Below are 13,417 nucleotides of genomic sequence, written 5' to 3' on the forward strand. Positions count from 1 at the left end.
GATTCAGGTTTACTGTCACAAGCTTTATCATCAAAACATATTGCATTTTTGGTCCAAGATATTAGATAAATCATCTGATGTGATTGGACTTTTTATGAGAAGAATCTCCCTTGGGTAGTTGCCTAAGAGCATAGAGTTAACACCTGCAGGAACAGCTTTCATAGATGTCCTTCTCATTCATTTAACTTCTCACCATCCTTAAATTTTCTAGCATATAACTGTATTTAGCAAATTATATATTGAAAGAAAATGATACCAAATCAATATATTCCATCTCAAATTGAATTTTACTTCTAGAAGCAGATGAGGGGAAGAAAGAGTCTCACTATAGACATTAGCCATATTCTCTAAAGTGTTGTTGTTTTTTTTTTTTGAGGAACATACCTTTTGGGATATAAACACTAGGGTATTGAGTAAATATTACATAGATATAAGTCTTACCTTGACTAAAATGTTGTTTAAAGCACTATGTATGGTATAGTAATTAAATAACATAACAGAACTAAGCAGAGACTTTTTCCACAAGACAGGAAGAAAAAAATGCAGGGAAAGGAAATGTAATTTCTCAGCACAGACAGAATTAAGGGCCTAATAAGTGGCTCCATTATGATCCTCTGTATTAAGTTGATAAGAGCAGTATTTTAATTATCATATTTTCTGATCTCCTAAATATGTTTTGGCTTTTATTTGAGTACACTGCAATCATACTCATGAACAAGATTAATACTCACAGAAGTCAAGTTTGGAGTTCTTCTTACTGACTCAAATCCAGGGGATGTAAAATCCTTTTTGATATTTTGGAGTTTCCCTGTCACAGCACAGTTTGATCCTATTTGAAAAAGCAGGAAGGGATGTTATTTTTTGGGACCCACCAGACATGATAGCCACTTTGTAATATCACAAATACAGGCCCCAGGCAGGCAGTAAACCTCTCTAGAAAGATTGTCCCCATGACAAATAGGAGCCTCAGAGAGGAATCTCCAATGACTCCTTTGAGCCTTCTTTGTGGCACTGGTTCTGATGCAGATAGGAGACTGAGCCAACTTTGTGTGGTTGGTCTTTCTGACATCCCTATTGGGATCAGATCCCTGAGTTGGCTTTTCTGAGGTCTTTCTTATTACTCCTGGAGTCTCCTCTCTTCCACCCTGTTCACTCATTCTGCAGCTAGGTACTTCCTAAAGCATGAAAAGTTCCAGCATTGTTGAGTACCTCAGCAAAGACTGGGGATGTTTCCCTGACAGGGGCCAGAAGGTTTTCACCTGGAGCTACACTAAACCTCTATGATTTGATTTTAGCTTTGGCTGAAGTAGGGGCAGTTCAGGTAGCCCCTTCAGTCCTTTCCCAAGTCCATCTGACCCACTCTCAGTCCCAAATGGCTTCTGTCCAAGCAGCATCTCTGGTTACCTGGACTGTAAGCTTCAGTCAGTTTAGCAAAGTCAGGAGGTGCAGCTCCTCCATCACATGTTCAAAACTGTGCCAGGCCTTAAGATCACCATCACTGCCCCTGAGTTTTGGAGTTCACTTATATGCCTCCTCCACTGCTCAGCGGAGACCTTGCTTAAATCCCTGCCAAGGCTCTCCCTTCTCCTGCAGATGGGAAGGAGGAGATCCAAGGATGTTTTGAGAGGTACTGTTGTTTGCTTTGGAAAAAGGGAAAAATTATTCTCTCTCTATTATTAATTTATACTGTTGTACGCAGTGCATTTTTTGTTTGTTTGTTTGCTTGTTTGTTTGTTTTCAGATTTCATAAATAAAACTGTAGAAGTAAATATTTTTATTCCTAGAGGTAAATATATTCTGTTCTTGAAAGTTGTATGTTACTTGCATATGAAATTCAGAAAGAGAAAGGTTCAGATATCGTTGGAATCATCACCTGTGGGGTCTCCCATAACAGCTTTTGTCTGTATCATAATATATAGAAATGAGAACCAAAGGATTTTTGTCACTTCTTGGTCACAGAAAGGAGTTTGACTGTTTTCATTGCTTTTTCTTCTTGTATTCATTTTTATTCATCCCTCTGCTCCTGCACCACCTGCCTTTTTATCAGAGCTCATTTCTGAAATAAAATCAATGTGATCTAGATATATTTACCAAACAATTTCTTTAGATAAGTTCAAGTATTTGGCAAAGTTTCATGGCAGTGAACTGACTGAAAAGCCATTATTTAGGAAATTAAACTGTAGGCTGTTTCCCTAAAGTCTGCTGAACTGATCCTTCAAAGAAGATTTCAGTGGCCAGCATATTATGCCATTTGTTTTCTATGCCTCTAATTTTAGAGTCCGCTTTCAGATGAAACAGAACATGATTTTTAATAGCACTAGAATGGATAGCCGGGCCCAAAGAGTCGTGGTAAATGGAGTCAAGTCCAGTTGGATGCCAGTCATTAGTGGCATCCCCCAGGGCTCGGTGCTGGGGCCGGTCCTCTTTAATATCTTCATCGATGATCTGGACGAGGGCATTGAGTGCACCCTCAGTAAGTTTGCAGATGACACCAAGTTAGGTACATGTGTTGATCTGCTCAAGGATAGGAAGGCTCTTCAGGAGGATCTGGAAAGGCTGGACTGATGGGCTGAGGTCAACTGTATGAAGTTCAACAAGGCCAAGTGCCGGGTCCTGCACCTGGGGCGCAATAACCCCAAGCAGAGCTACAGGCTGGGAGATGAGTGGTTGGAGAGCTGCCAGGAAGAGAAGGACCTGGGAGTGATGGTGGACAGTCGGCTGAATATGAGCCAGCAGTGTGCTCAGGTGGCCAAGAAGGCCAACGGCATCCTGGCTTGCATAAGAAGCAGTGTGACCAGCAGGGCTAGGGAGGTGATCATCCCCCTGTACTTGGCTCTGGTGAGGCCGCACCTCGAGTACTGTGTTCAGTTTTGGGCCCCTCGCTACAAGAAGGACATCGAGGTGCTTGAGCGGGTCCAGAGAAGGGCGACGAAGCTGGTGAGGGGCCTGGAGAGCAAGTCCTACGAGGAGCGGCTGAGGGAGCTGGGCTTGTTCAGCCTGGAGAAGAGGAGGCTCAGGGGCGACCTTATCACTCTCTACAGGTACCTTAAAGGAGGCTGTAGGGAGGTGGGGGTTGGCCTGTTCTCCCACGTGCCTGGTGACAGGATGAGGGGGAATGGGCTTAAGTTGTGCCAGGGGAGTTTTAGGTTAGATGTTAGGAAGAGCTTCTTTACCGAAAGGGTTGTTAGGCACTGGAACAGGCTGCCCAGGGAGGTGGTGGAGTCACCATCCCTGGAAGTCTTCAAAAGACGTTTAGATGTAGAGCTTAGGGATATGGTTTAGTGGGGAGTGTTAGTGTTAGGTTAGAGGTTGGACTCAATGATCTTGAGGTCTCTTCCAACCTAGAAATTCTGTGTGATTCTGTGTAAAGAAAAGCTTTAGCTTGTTCTCTCTCCATGAGGACCATTTGTTGGCATATGAAATAATAAAGACAAGAAAAGGTGGAGGTATTAGGCCTTTAAAAAATGACCCTGTATACAATCATCTAATCTCTGTAATCCAGTAGGTAGTTAAAAGTTGAAGGGCCCTTTTGATTCAGTTGTTCAGTTCATACAGGTGAGTTCTCACTGTGACACTGAAGCACAAATACTACAAAACAGTTAATAGCCTTGAAGTCCTTAGTGAAATATTAATAAAGCACAGCAGGGCAGAAATGTCCCACAGAATGTCTCTAAAGAGAAAACATACCCTCCCTTCCACAAACAAACAGCTCCAAACCCATCTTATAATCTGCATGGTTTCTTATTTAATTGTCATATATTATACTTTGACAGCAGACTTTTGGCATGTTTTCTTATGTGAATATCACATGTGAAGGGAAATTTATTCCACCAGGACCCCAAACTACAAACTGAGGAGGAATTCCTATGCTCGTACAGGCACAAAGGCATAAAAGAAGTGTATAAAATGTATGTTTATTTAAATTGGTAGTGCCTTTGTGAGTTGAACCCATTTGTAACTGCTATATGTGCGTTGTGTGCATGCATGTGTGCACATGTGCGCATACATGTGTGTGTGTGTGTATTCCTGTATCAGATCAATACACTTCCTGGCTTCTTCTGTGATTTCCATCTGAAATGAGGGAAAATAGTTCACTCCATTGAAAATTGCAGCTGCCAATATCCATAGGAAAATTTTCAAGGAGGGTGTGAGAACAAGGCTTTTATTGCAGGGATAATAGAAGCTTTGGGTTTTGGTACGTATTAAGAGATCAGTTGCAGGAATTACATCTGTGAGATTCCTGATTAATAGGAATTATCAAGGTGATTTCTTGACTGAGTCTAATGTATGTCATTTCTTCTTTCTCCTCCTATCTTTTCCACACTTCCCTCTGTTTTCACAGGAGCGAACGCATCTGCTCCTGACCAGCTGAGCCTAGCATTAGCCTGGAACAGAGTAGACATCGCTCGAAGTCAGATCTTTATTTATGGGCAGCAGTGGCCGGTACAGTATATATATACATCATCTTCTACAGAAAACACCTTAAACCTTACACAACATTAAATCTATTATTTTGTCTTTGTTGGTTTTAAAACGTTTTGGTACTGGGTCATGTTTCCTGTCAAATACAAAGTATCCATTCATAGCTACTGAAGGCAGGTAAGGCTACAGACAGCAATTTGTTCGCTTGTTCAAGGCAATGGTGACATCTAGCGATGCCTTAACACTGAGGCCACACCTCTTAAAAAAAAAAAAAAGCACTTTGATACCCTATCAAGAATTGAAAGAAAAGATTCTGCAACCTGAGAAAAAACAACCATTTCTTAACAGCTGTGCTAAGATATCGGTCTGTAAGTTAAAGGAAAGGTGAAACTTCTTTCTGTTCTTCACCTTATATGTTTTACTTGAAAATACCGAAGTTCACAATGATTTCACAACCAAATGATGCTGCACAGGTGTAGGGAGGTCACCAGGTGGACCGTGAGAGCTGTGCTGTGATATTACCACAAATGAGCTGTGGTTCAAAACCTAAGCCAGTGTTAGTTTTGTACCTAGTGCTACTTTGCACCCAAATGCCTGCTTCACATCTTGCCCATCCTATGCTCCAGCTGCCAGCTGTGGGGACAGGTCCCTGGCCAACACTGTCCCCCAAGATGCACCACAGGCAGAGCTACTCCACTGGAGTGTGACAGCAGTAAATAGAGGGGCTATTGGACCTTGTGAGGGGCAGTGGTGTAGCAGTCTCCAGTACCATAACACCCCATTTACAATGCAGTTTTTGCAGTGGTAAAAGCTGCCCAGCAAAAGCTGAAAAACACTGTTTCCACCTTTAAAATCTACCACATCTTCACTCAGAAGGTTTAGTTGAATCACAATGTTCATTACTGTGACAATTGTTTTGTCACTGTCATGAAAAATTTGTGTGTTCATTGCATGAGCATTTGTGTTTCCACACAGGAAAATTATTACAAAGGAAATATTTTCTGGTTAAATAGCCTTCTTTAAAATGTAGTTTCTCAAGTTTGCTGTGCCTTAAAACTAATTTCAAAAATCCTTGCATTTTCCATTATGGAGAGAAAAAGACTTTATTTTGCTTCCAAATACTGGGCATACGTATGCAACAAAACATAGCAGACATTTAAAAGGTACTAAGTTGTCCTTATCTTTATTGCTACATCATAGCAATAACATAACATAACATAACATAACATAACATAACATAACATAACATAACATAACATAAAAATAATAGAATAAATAAATAATATAATACAATAAATAATATAATACAATAAATATATGCTGCAAGATGCAATTATTTTGCAAGCTAGAAGCTGAAAGCATGAAGTATGTTCTCATCCCTCCACCTCTCCCCAGCCTGAAAGTGATGTAAAAGAAGAGGCTATGTATAGGAAGACCTCTTGCATTTGGGCCTTCAAAGATATGCTATTGTTGAAACTATTTCCACTTCCTGAGTGTTAAAGTTTCCTTGAGTCTCAATATCACAAACTGAGGAAAAGGCTGGTAAAGATAGAATTAAAGTGTTTGTATACAAAACAAATATACACAATATAAACAAAATATTTCTCAGGAAAGAATGATATAAAGAAAATAATGAGATACTGAATAGTGGAGAGGTACTATCACCAGTTTACTATGTTTTGGTTCTTTGTTCCTTATCTGGATTTCCTAGAGTATCTTAACTCTCTGACACTCATTTTTGAAATGTTGTCCTGAATCAGAGAAACCAATATAGACTAAAATTGCAATTACCCCCATTTTAAGTGAACTCAAAATAAATAAATAAATAAAACTTTACAATTTTTGCCACGTTTTCCTGCTTGTGCCAGAGTGACAGGACAAGCCGGATATGGCCTGTGAAGCCCAGGAATGGCCTGAAATAATCACTTGCTTTGCAGGTGGGCTCCCTTGAGCAAGCAATGCTGGATGCACTGGTGTTGGACAGAGTGGATTTTGTGAAATTACTCATAGAAAATGGAGTAAGCATGCATCGGTTTCTCACCATCTCCCGGCTAGAGGAATTGTACAATACGGTAGGACCAACCTAAGACAAATTTTCTTACTCTGTATTCATTGTTCTAGCCCCCACTCATATCGCAACAACAAGGTAGCCAACATCTGCTGCAGAAATTTTTCGTGTTAGAAGTGCACACTTTCCCTTAGCTTTGTCTCTAATGGAACACACTGTGTCTTGCCCACCTGAACTGTTGTACATATTTTATGAAACTTTGATTAAGCCCCACACAGTACTGGTTGATTTCTGGTCATTGTACTTCCAATATGATTGCACTGGCTGGAAGGCAGTAATTAGCAAGCTGGGGCCTGTATCATTGTGATATGTGACTCCTGAATTTACAAGCCCAGAAAAGTCTTGCAAAGGTTAATCAAACTCACACACTAGAAAACAAATAATAGAAAACTTATTAGGATAATATTCTGAAGTTAAAGGTGTAATGTGATAATTTCAGGAGGGCCACATGTCTTTACAGTGAAAAACTTAACTGTGTCCTCACAGAATGTTCCAAAAATTAGAGTTTTGATGTTTAAAAGCCTGTTTGCAAGTTTTATATTTTTACCTTTAAGATGTACATAAAACTGCACAGGTTCAAATCGTTTCTGAGTTCCTAACTCTAAAACACATTCTGGCATTGAGATCATAATCACCTACTGAGAAAAACAAAGGCGTTTGAATTGGTACAGTGGTATGGAAAAAAATCTTCAAGCTTTGCCTAAGTTTTAGGATTACAAGTTCTGTCTGTGGAAAAGAGGCCGTGGTATAGTGCATAGGACTTTTCAAAAAGTTTTAATTTGCCAGTAGCTTTCAAAGCCCTGCCACCATAAGCTTCCATGCTGGGCTATTATCCAGAGGTGTTTTGTGATGGTGACCAGAAGCCAGTCTTTCAAAAAAATCAAATGTGAGAATTCATTAAATTCAGGCAAAATATGGAGGAATGAGTACCTATGCCAATATATAGCCAGAATGCCCCATCTTTGATCACTTAAATCTTGCCAAATATCTAACATCTATACACTAAGAACAGAAGGCCTATGAGATTTCTTGTCACAAAGATAAACACTGTATTATTTGTACCAAGCTGAGATTTTATAGGGCATAGGTCTGAGGAAACCCTAATGTTCAACATCTAAAATAAGACCTTTTAGAATAAATTTTATGTGAGCTATAGAAATCACCATAACTTATTCATGCAAGACTTCCAAAAGACCTTACCTGTGAAATCACTAAGCTAGCAATTGTGATAAAAGACATGCATCCATGATAGCCTCAGCATCAAAACCAGAAAATGACCAAATAAGAACTATTTAATTTCAATTAGAGCCTTGAGAGTGACTTGGGAAGCTACAGAGCAGTGAAATTGACTTCTGTCATGGCAGATGTCTAAAAATACAATAAAGAATTGAATTAATAGAGACGGGGATTAATTTTATGCCAAGAAGGAAAAAAAAAAAAAAAAAAAAAAAAAAAAGTACACATGGATTCTGTAGGAAAATGCAAAACCTTGGAAATTTATTACAATTTTTGAAGTCAACATGCAGGAGAACGAAGAAGTTCTACTTCATACACCTATGTTTCCAAAAAAATATTTAATAATGTTCATCCTCAAATGTTACTAAAGAAATTTGTCTGTCATGGCATAGAAGAAAAGGGGGAAACATAAAAGCTGCTTGAAGTATAGAAAGAAGTAGTGATACATGGTCTGTTTTCACCGCAAAAGATGGTTGATTCAAGAGCTTATGCAAGGGTCACTGTTATACAGTCTATTTAGAGATGATGTGACAGAGACTACTGAAGGGACAATATGTGCAGGTGGTTTGGCATCTCTTCTGACAGGCAAATTTGAAACTGTTCATGAAGAATTGCAGGAAAAGTCTCATCACATTCAGTGATTGGGATACCTAAAATTCTGTTGATAAGCACAGAGAAGTGTATGTATGGAAACACTGACATATGCAATAGTCTCACCTATTGCCAGTCATTGCTAAGGAGGCCTCCTACTAAAATCTATGAAAATGTCAGAAACAGTACAAAAATACTGAAATCTGAAACAGTACAAAAACTGAAATCAATGTACTTCTCCACACAAAATGCAAATAAAATTGTGGGAGTCATTTCTGCGAGATCTTTCCATGTCAGGTCAGGATTCAAAAGATTAGGCAAATTCACAGACTCTATGTACTATTAGTTGCTGTCTGAGAAGACAACACAGATGCAGACTCTGGCCCAGGGGTTCTCTGAGTCAACAACAGTGGAAGTGGAGATGCTGAGCACAGGAGGGCTGGTGCCTAACCTGCTGCTCCTCTTTCCACTCTCATCCAGAGGTTCTGCACATGGTGCTGGAGACTAGTCAGCATGACTAGGACCTTAGATTTGATGTAGTACGGCAGTTTTTGTGGTTTTCTTTCTGAAGTATTTTGTGTGAAAGAAGTCAGTCAAAACACTACACTTTTAACTGATTAAAAAATATTAAAAAATATATATGACACTATATCTGAAGTGTTCTCAGTTGTCTGATTCTTAAGCTACTAAACTGAGACACCTATTTCAGCATTTATATGTTGCATGGCCCTGGACAATGCAAAACTATTTTATTCTTCTGTATTTGTCCTTTGCAGAGACATGGACCATCCAACACTCTGTATCATCTAGTCAGGGACGTCAAAAAGGTAAGAGCCCAGTAGACGGTAGGTTGGAAATAATGTCATGATTGCTTTCTGTAGCTAGATACAATCTCTGTTTTGCATGAGCTTTCAGTTAGAACCTTCTCCTGCTGTTACAGAATGTCTTGTCTGTACTGAATATTAACTTTCTGCATACAATGCACAATTAGCAAGTTATTGGGATTGCTTTTGCTGTGATCTTAGATGCTTGGGTTATAGCAGTTCTGCTAGCAGAATTGTAGGCTCTTGTATACCCTGTGGTTTTATGCTGTTATCTGTATTTTTCCATACCTGCAACTATCATCAAAGTTAATTTCCATTTTTTTAATTAACTTTTGAGTCTGTGAAATAGCTGTTACCTTTGTGTTGGTTCCTAGTTCATTGAAATGGTTCCTCGTTCTGTGTTTTGTAGTATGATGTAGCTGTCTTCCTCAGAAGAAACATATAAAAAAAGATAGCACAAATTTTCTCACTGTCCCTTTATCAAGTTAATTTCCAGCATCTTGAATTATAAATAGCCATTAATAAGGTAGGGCAGAAACATAGAGAGATATAGAGACAGGGAGGAGACACCAAAAACCTTTAGGTATTTGCTGTGCAGTATTAAGTGTTACAGCAGCAGCAATAAATAAAAGTCTGTCATCCTTTAAATATAAGGATCAAGTAAGGAGATTTACCCTGTAACTGACCTCATCAGCTTGGATATTCGTCCCAAGCATGTGCAGATTGGAACCTTGTTCACTGTGTAACTTGAACATCAAGGCTGGTGTACTTGAGAGGACAGATTTCTGTACATGGGAAGAGTTAGAGAGAAGGGAATGGAAAATTTTTGTAAAAGCACAGCCTTTTGTGGTTTCTGTCAAACGTAGCTGAGCAGAACTGAAAGAAAATAGGGAAGGGGAGTGGCAATGCTTCAGAATTCATCTTTCTATTAAATAATGCTACGGAATAATCACTAGTGATATTTAGAGAGGTTCTGATGTTTTTCTTTGTTTAGTATGTTACATGGCATCATTACTGTTCACTTATATAGTACATTAAGTTACATCAAAAAATGTGAAATGTCAAAAAAACAAAACTGTTCTCACGAACACAACCCCCTGGCTAGAGCAGAGAAAAGCTGGAACACATTTAGACTGTCTGTTTCTCCAAGTTAACTAATTCATTATTTTTTTTACTAAATATGCTGTTCTCTGTGTGCCTTTAAGAATTTGAAACAAGTATGATTCTCTTTACTTTAAAACAGACTTTTCAAACTCCTACCAGCATCACCTTTCTAAGTCCTTTTTCAAAGCCTTGAGTAATTAAATAGTATCATCTTTATCTGAGTCAATAAGGAAAGATGTATTTTTAAGGAGCTCTTGAAAAATGAAAATAGTTCAATAGAATCATTACTTGTAGATGTACAATAGGCATTGACATTAAATGTACTTACAATATACTTAATGATATTATTTGTCCACAGTGATTGCTAGATATTAGGCAACAGTGATTTTTTCCTTAAATGCATCTTTCTTTCCTCTATCCACATCTAAAGTCTCCAGCAACTGCCACTATGTGAAGACAACATGTAGTGTTATTAGAATATAGCTAAGGGCTTTGCAAATGAATAGTCTGTGGTAGCCTCCCAGCACTTTCTTCAGGGAATACTGTACCTCTGTGGATGTATTGCTCATTTTGTCAGTGAACAACTACAGTTCACAAGAAAAAATGTGACGGCTCACTATAGACTGTACCCAAGCAATCAGATATCTCACCAATCAACCAAGCTGTAAATCTGTCAAGAGATCTGACACCAGTTTAAATGAAAACACCTTCTTGGAAATAACTTCTTAATGGATATTGCTATTTGACATTTAAATGGCCCACTGTACATGAAAACCAGACCATGTTGCTGATGCTAGTTTTTGAGTAAAATATATACATATATATATAAAAGCATATATGTAATATATATATATATATATATATATATATATATATATATATATAAGCCAGATACCTAAACTTTCAGTTTTAATTACAAATCATAAATACAAACATGTAGTGTATCACCTTGAGACAACACTGGAAGGACATGCATATTACGTGACTTTTTTATGCCTACATCCCAATTATAAAACCTGCGTTATGCACAAAGGTACATGCTACTGAAAGTTATTTTCATCTAAGTAATTGTGAATTATCAATCAGAAAAGAGCTGCTATTCACAGAATTGCAGAATCACAGAATTGTCTAGGTTGGAAGAGACCTCAAGATCATCAAGTCCAACCTCTGACCTAACGCTAACAAGTCCTCCACTAAACCATTTCACTAAGCTCTACATCTAAACACCTTTTCAAGACCTCTAGGGATGGTGACTCAACCACTTCCCTGGGCAGCCCATTCCAATGCCTAAAAGAAGTTCTTCCCAAGGTCCAACCTAAAACTCCCCTGGCACAACTTTAGCCCGTTCCCCCTCGTCCTGTCACCAGGTGTGTGGGAGAACAGACCAACCCCCACCTCGCTACAGCCTCCTTTAAGGTACCTATAGAGAACGATAAGGTTGCCCCTGAGCCTCCTCTTCTCCAGGCTGAACAAACCCAGTTCCCTCAGCCGCTCCTCCTATTATTTAATGTCACTTTATTACAAAGCTATAAAAATCACTTGGAGGTTTTTGACAGACCACTCTGTCTGCTTATTTGCACAAAAAAGCTGCACAACAGAAGTCACATTCACATACCCTGAGAATGCACACACAGGCATGCACAAATATACACACAAACATATAAAATTACAAAATAAAATATTTAATTTATTATTGGATTCCTGAATGCAAATTGCTATGAAGACTGTCAGCCTAGGCAGCAAACTGCAGAGGCCCAGAGAAAGACTCTTAAAGAATTTACCATAATTGGAGGACTTAAATTCTAGATATGTCAATTAATAAGGCAAATTACTTCTTAATGGCTCTGCTTTAGAGAGAACTGTGTTCATCTCTCTTTTTGATCCTCCCAGTTCCACAACTACATACGAGGCCAACTCTGCCTGCATCATTTTTATCGTGATTTTTTTGACACCTTCTGTCAGGGGTACAGAATTTAACTGACATGGTTGACTTTTTCCCTTCTTTGTACAAACTGATGCATCCAGAGAAAGGAACAGTGGTTGTGCTTGTCATCATTTTCATAAGCAGACATTGCCCTCTACAGGTTGCCTGTAAGGAAAAACTCCTTTGCTGCAACTTGCTAATACGTATTGAAAATTAACAGATCGATTTCTTCTTTAATTCAAAACTGGTATATAATAAACATGTCTTAATCTTACTGTGGGGTAGCATATGTTTTCAAAGCCTTTATTTTGGACTGTCACTACTGTCTATTCTTCCAGAGAACTAGCAGGTATTATACAGAATTTTTAAAATATTATCTTCTCAGTATGCAAAATCAGAGGTTATATATCAGCTGAACATAAAAATGCACGAGATGAAAAAAAAAAGTACTAAAACTGGTTAATTGTGTTTTAAAGTTGAAGGTTCTTCAGGAAAAGAGTAGTGCATTAGCAATATAAATTTTGTCTCAGCATTAAAAGTTTAACATATTATTAATTGGGGTATCTCTCACACACTCTCCACGCCTCCCCCCTCCCCCCCCCCAAAAAAAAAAAAAAAAACAAAAAACTTCTCTGTCATTGGAGTTCTCTGTCTCTGGAATTATCCTGCCCAAATTTTTTGCTACTCTCAGAGGTGTTCTGTCACTTCCACCAGTATGTTTTGTGTATAGGCAGATCACCACTGTCGGGGTAGTTCAAGGTATCTGCTGGTACAGCAGACCTTTTGATTTACGCATACCCCCTTTGACAAGGCTAGTCTAATTGGCTTCATTAGGGCTGATCACTTTGGAAAAGCAATTCTATGTTTATTAGCATGGAGCCATGCTTACAAGTATGTCTGCATAAAATATATATTTCTGCTGTGATTTTAGGAGTTTTCTGAAGCAAAGCATTTCAGTGTTATCTAGAAGGTTTAGGAGCATCTTTCATTAAAGTAACTATATTTAACTTTTTTAATCTGAATCCCTTTATGACATTTCAGAAATCAGAACAACTGATTGCTGTTCTGAATAACCAAGAAAGTCACACATTGTAATGCATGATGCAGCCTGAACCCTGTTGTACTTTGTTAATTGCACAGTTGTTGGGTGTTTTTTGTTTGTTTGTTTTTGTTTTTTAAGCTAATAACGTTGAAACATTCAGTTTCAGTCTCTTATATTAAGACACCAGGAGTCTGCTGAAGAAATAC

The 13,417-nt window shown here is 38.5% G+C and overlaps 1 protein-coding gene across 1 annotated transcript in view; it reads left to right on the forward strand.

Annotated features, from left to right (window-relative positions):
• The window catches only part of TRPM3 (transient receptor potential cation channel subfamily M member 3), a 430,339-nt gene that overhangs the window by 361,931 nt on the left and 54,991 nt on the right, over positions 1–13,417 (forward strand). The window contains exons 10-12 of the mRNA XM_068667797.1: positions 4,343–4,443; positions 6,360–6,494; positions 9,094–9,144. Coding sequence (XP_068523898.1) covers positions 4,343–4,443; positions 6,360–6,494; positions 9,094–9,144 — 287 coding nt within the window. The remainder of the gene's footprint in view (positions 1–4,342; positions 4,444–6,359; positions 6,495–9,093; positions 9,145–13,417) is intronic.

The sequence above is a fragment of the Anas acuta genome, chromosome Z (genome assembly GCF_963932015.1).
Source record: "Anas acuta chromosome Z, bAnaAcu1.1, whole genome shotgun sequence".
NCBI classification, from domain to species: domain Eukaryota; kingdom Metazoa; phylum Chordata; class Aves; order Anseriformes; family Anatidae; genus Anas; species Anas acuta.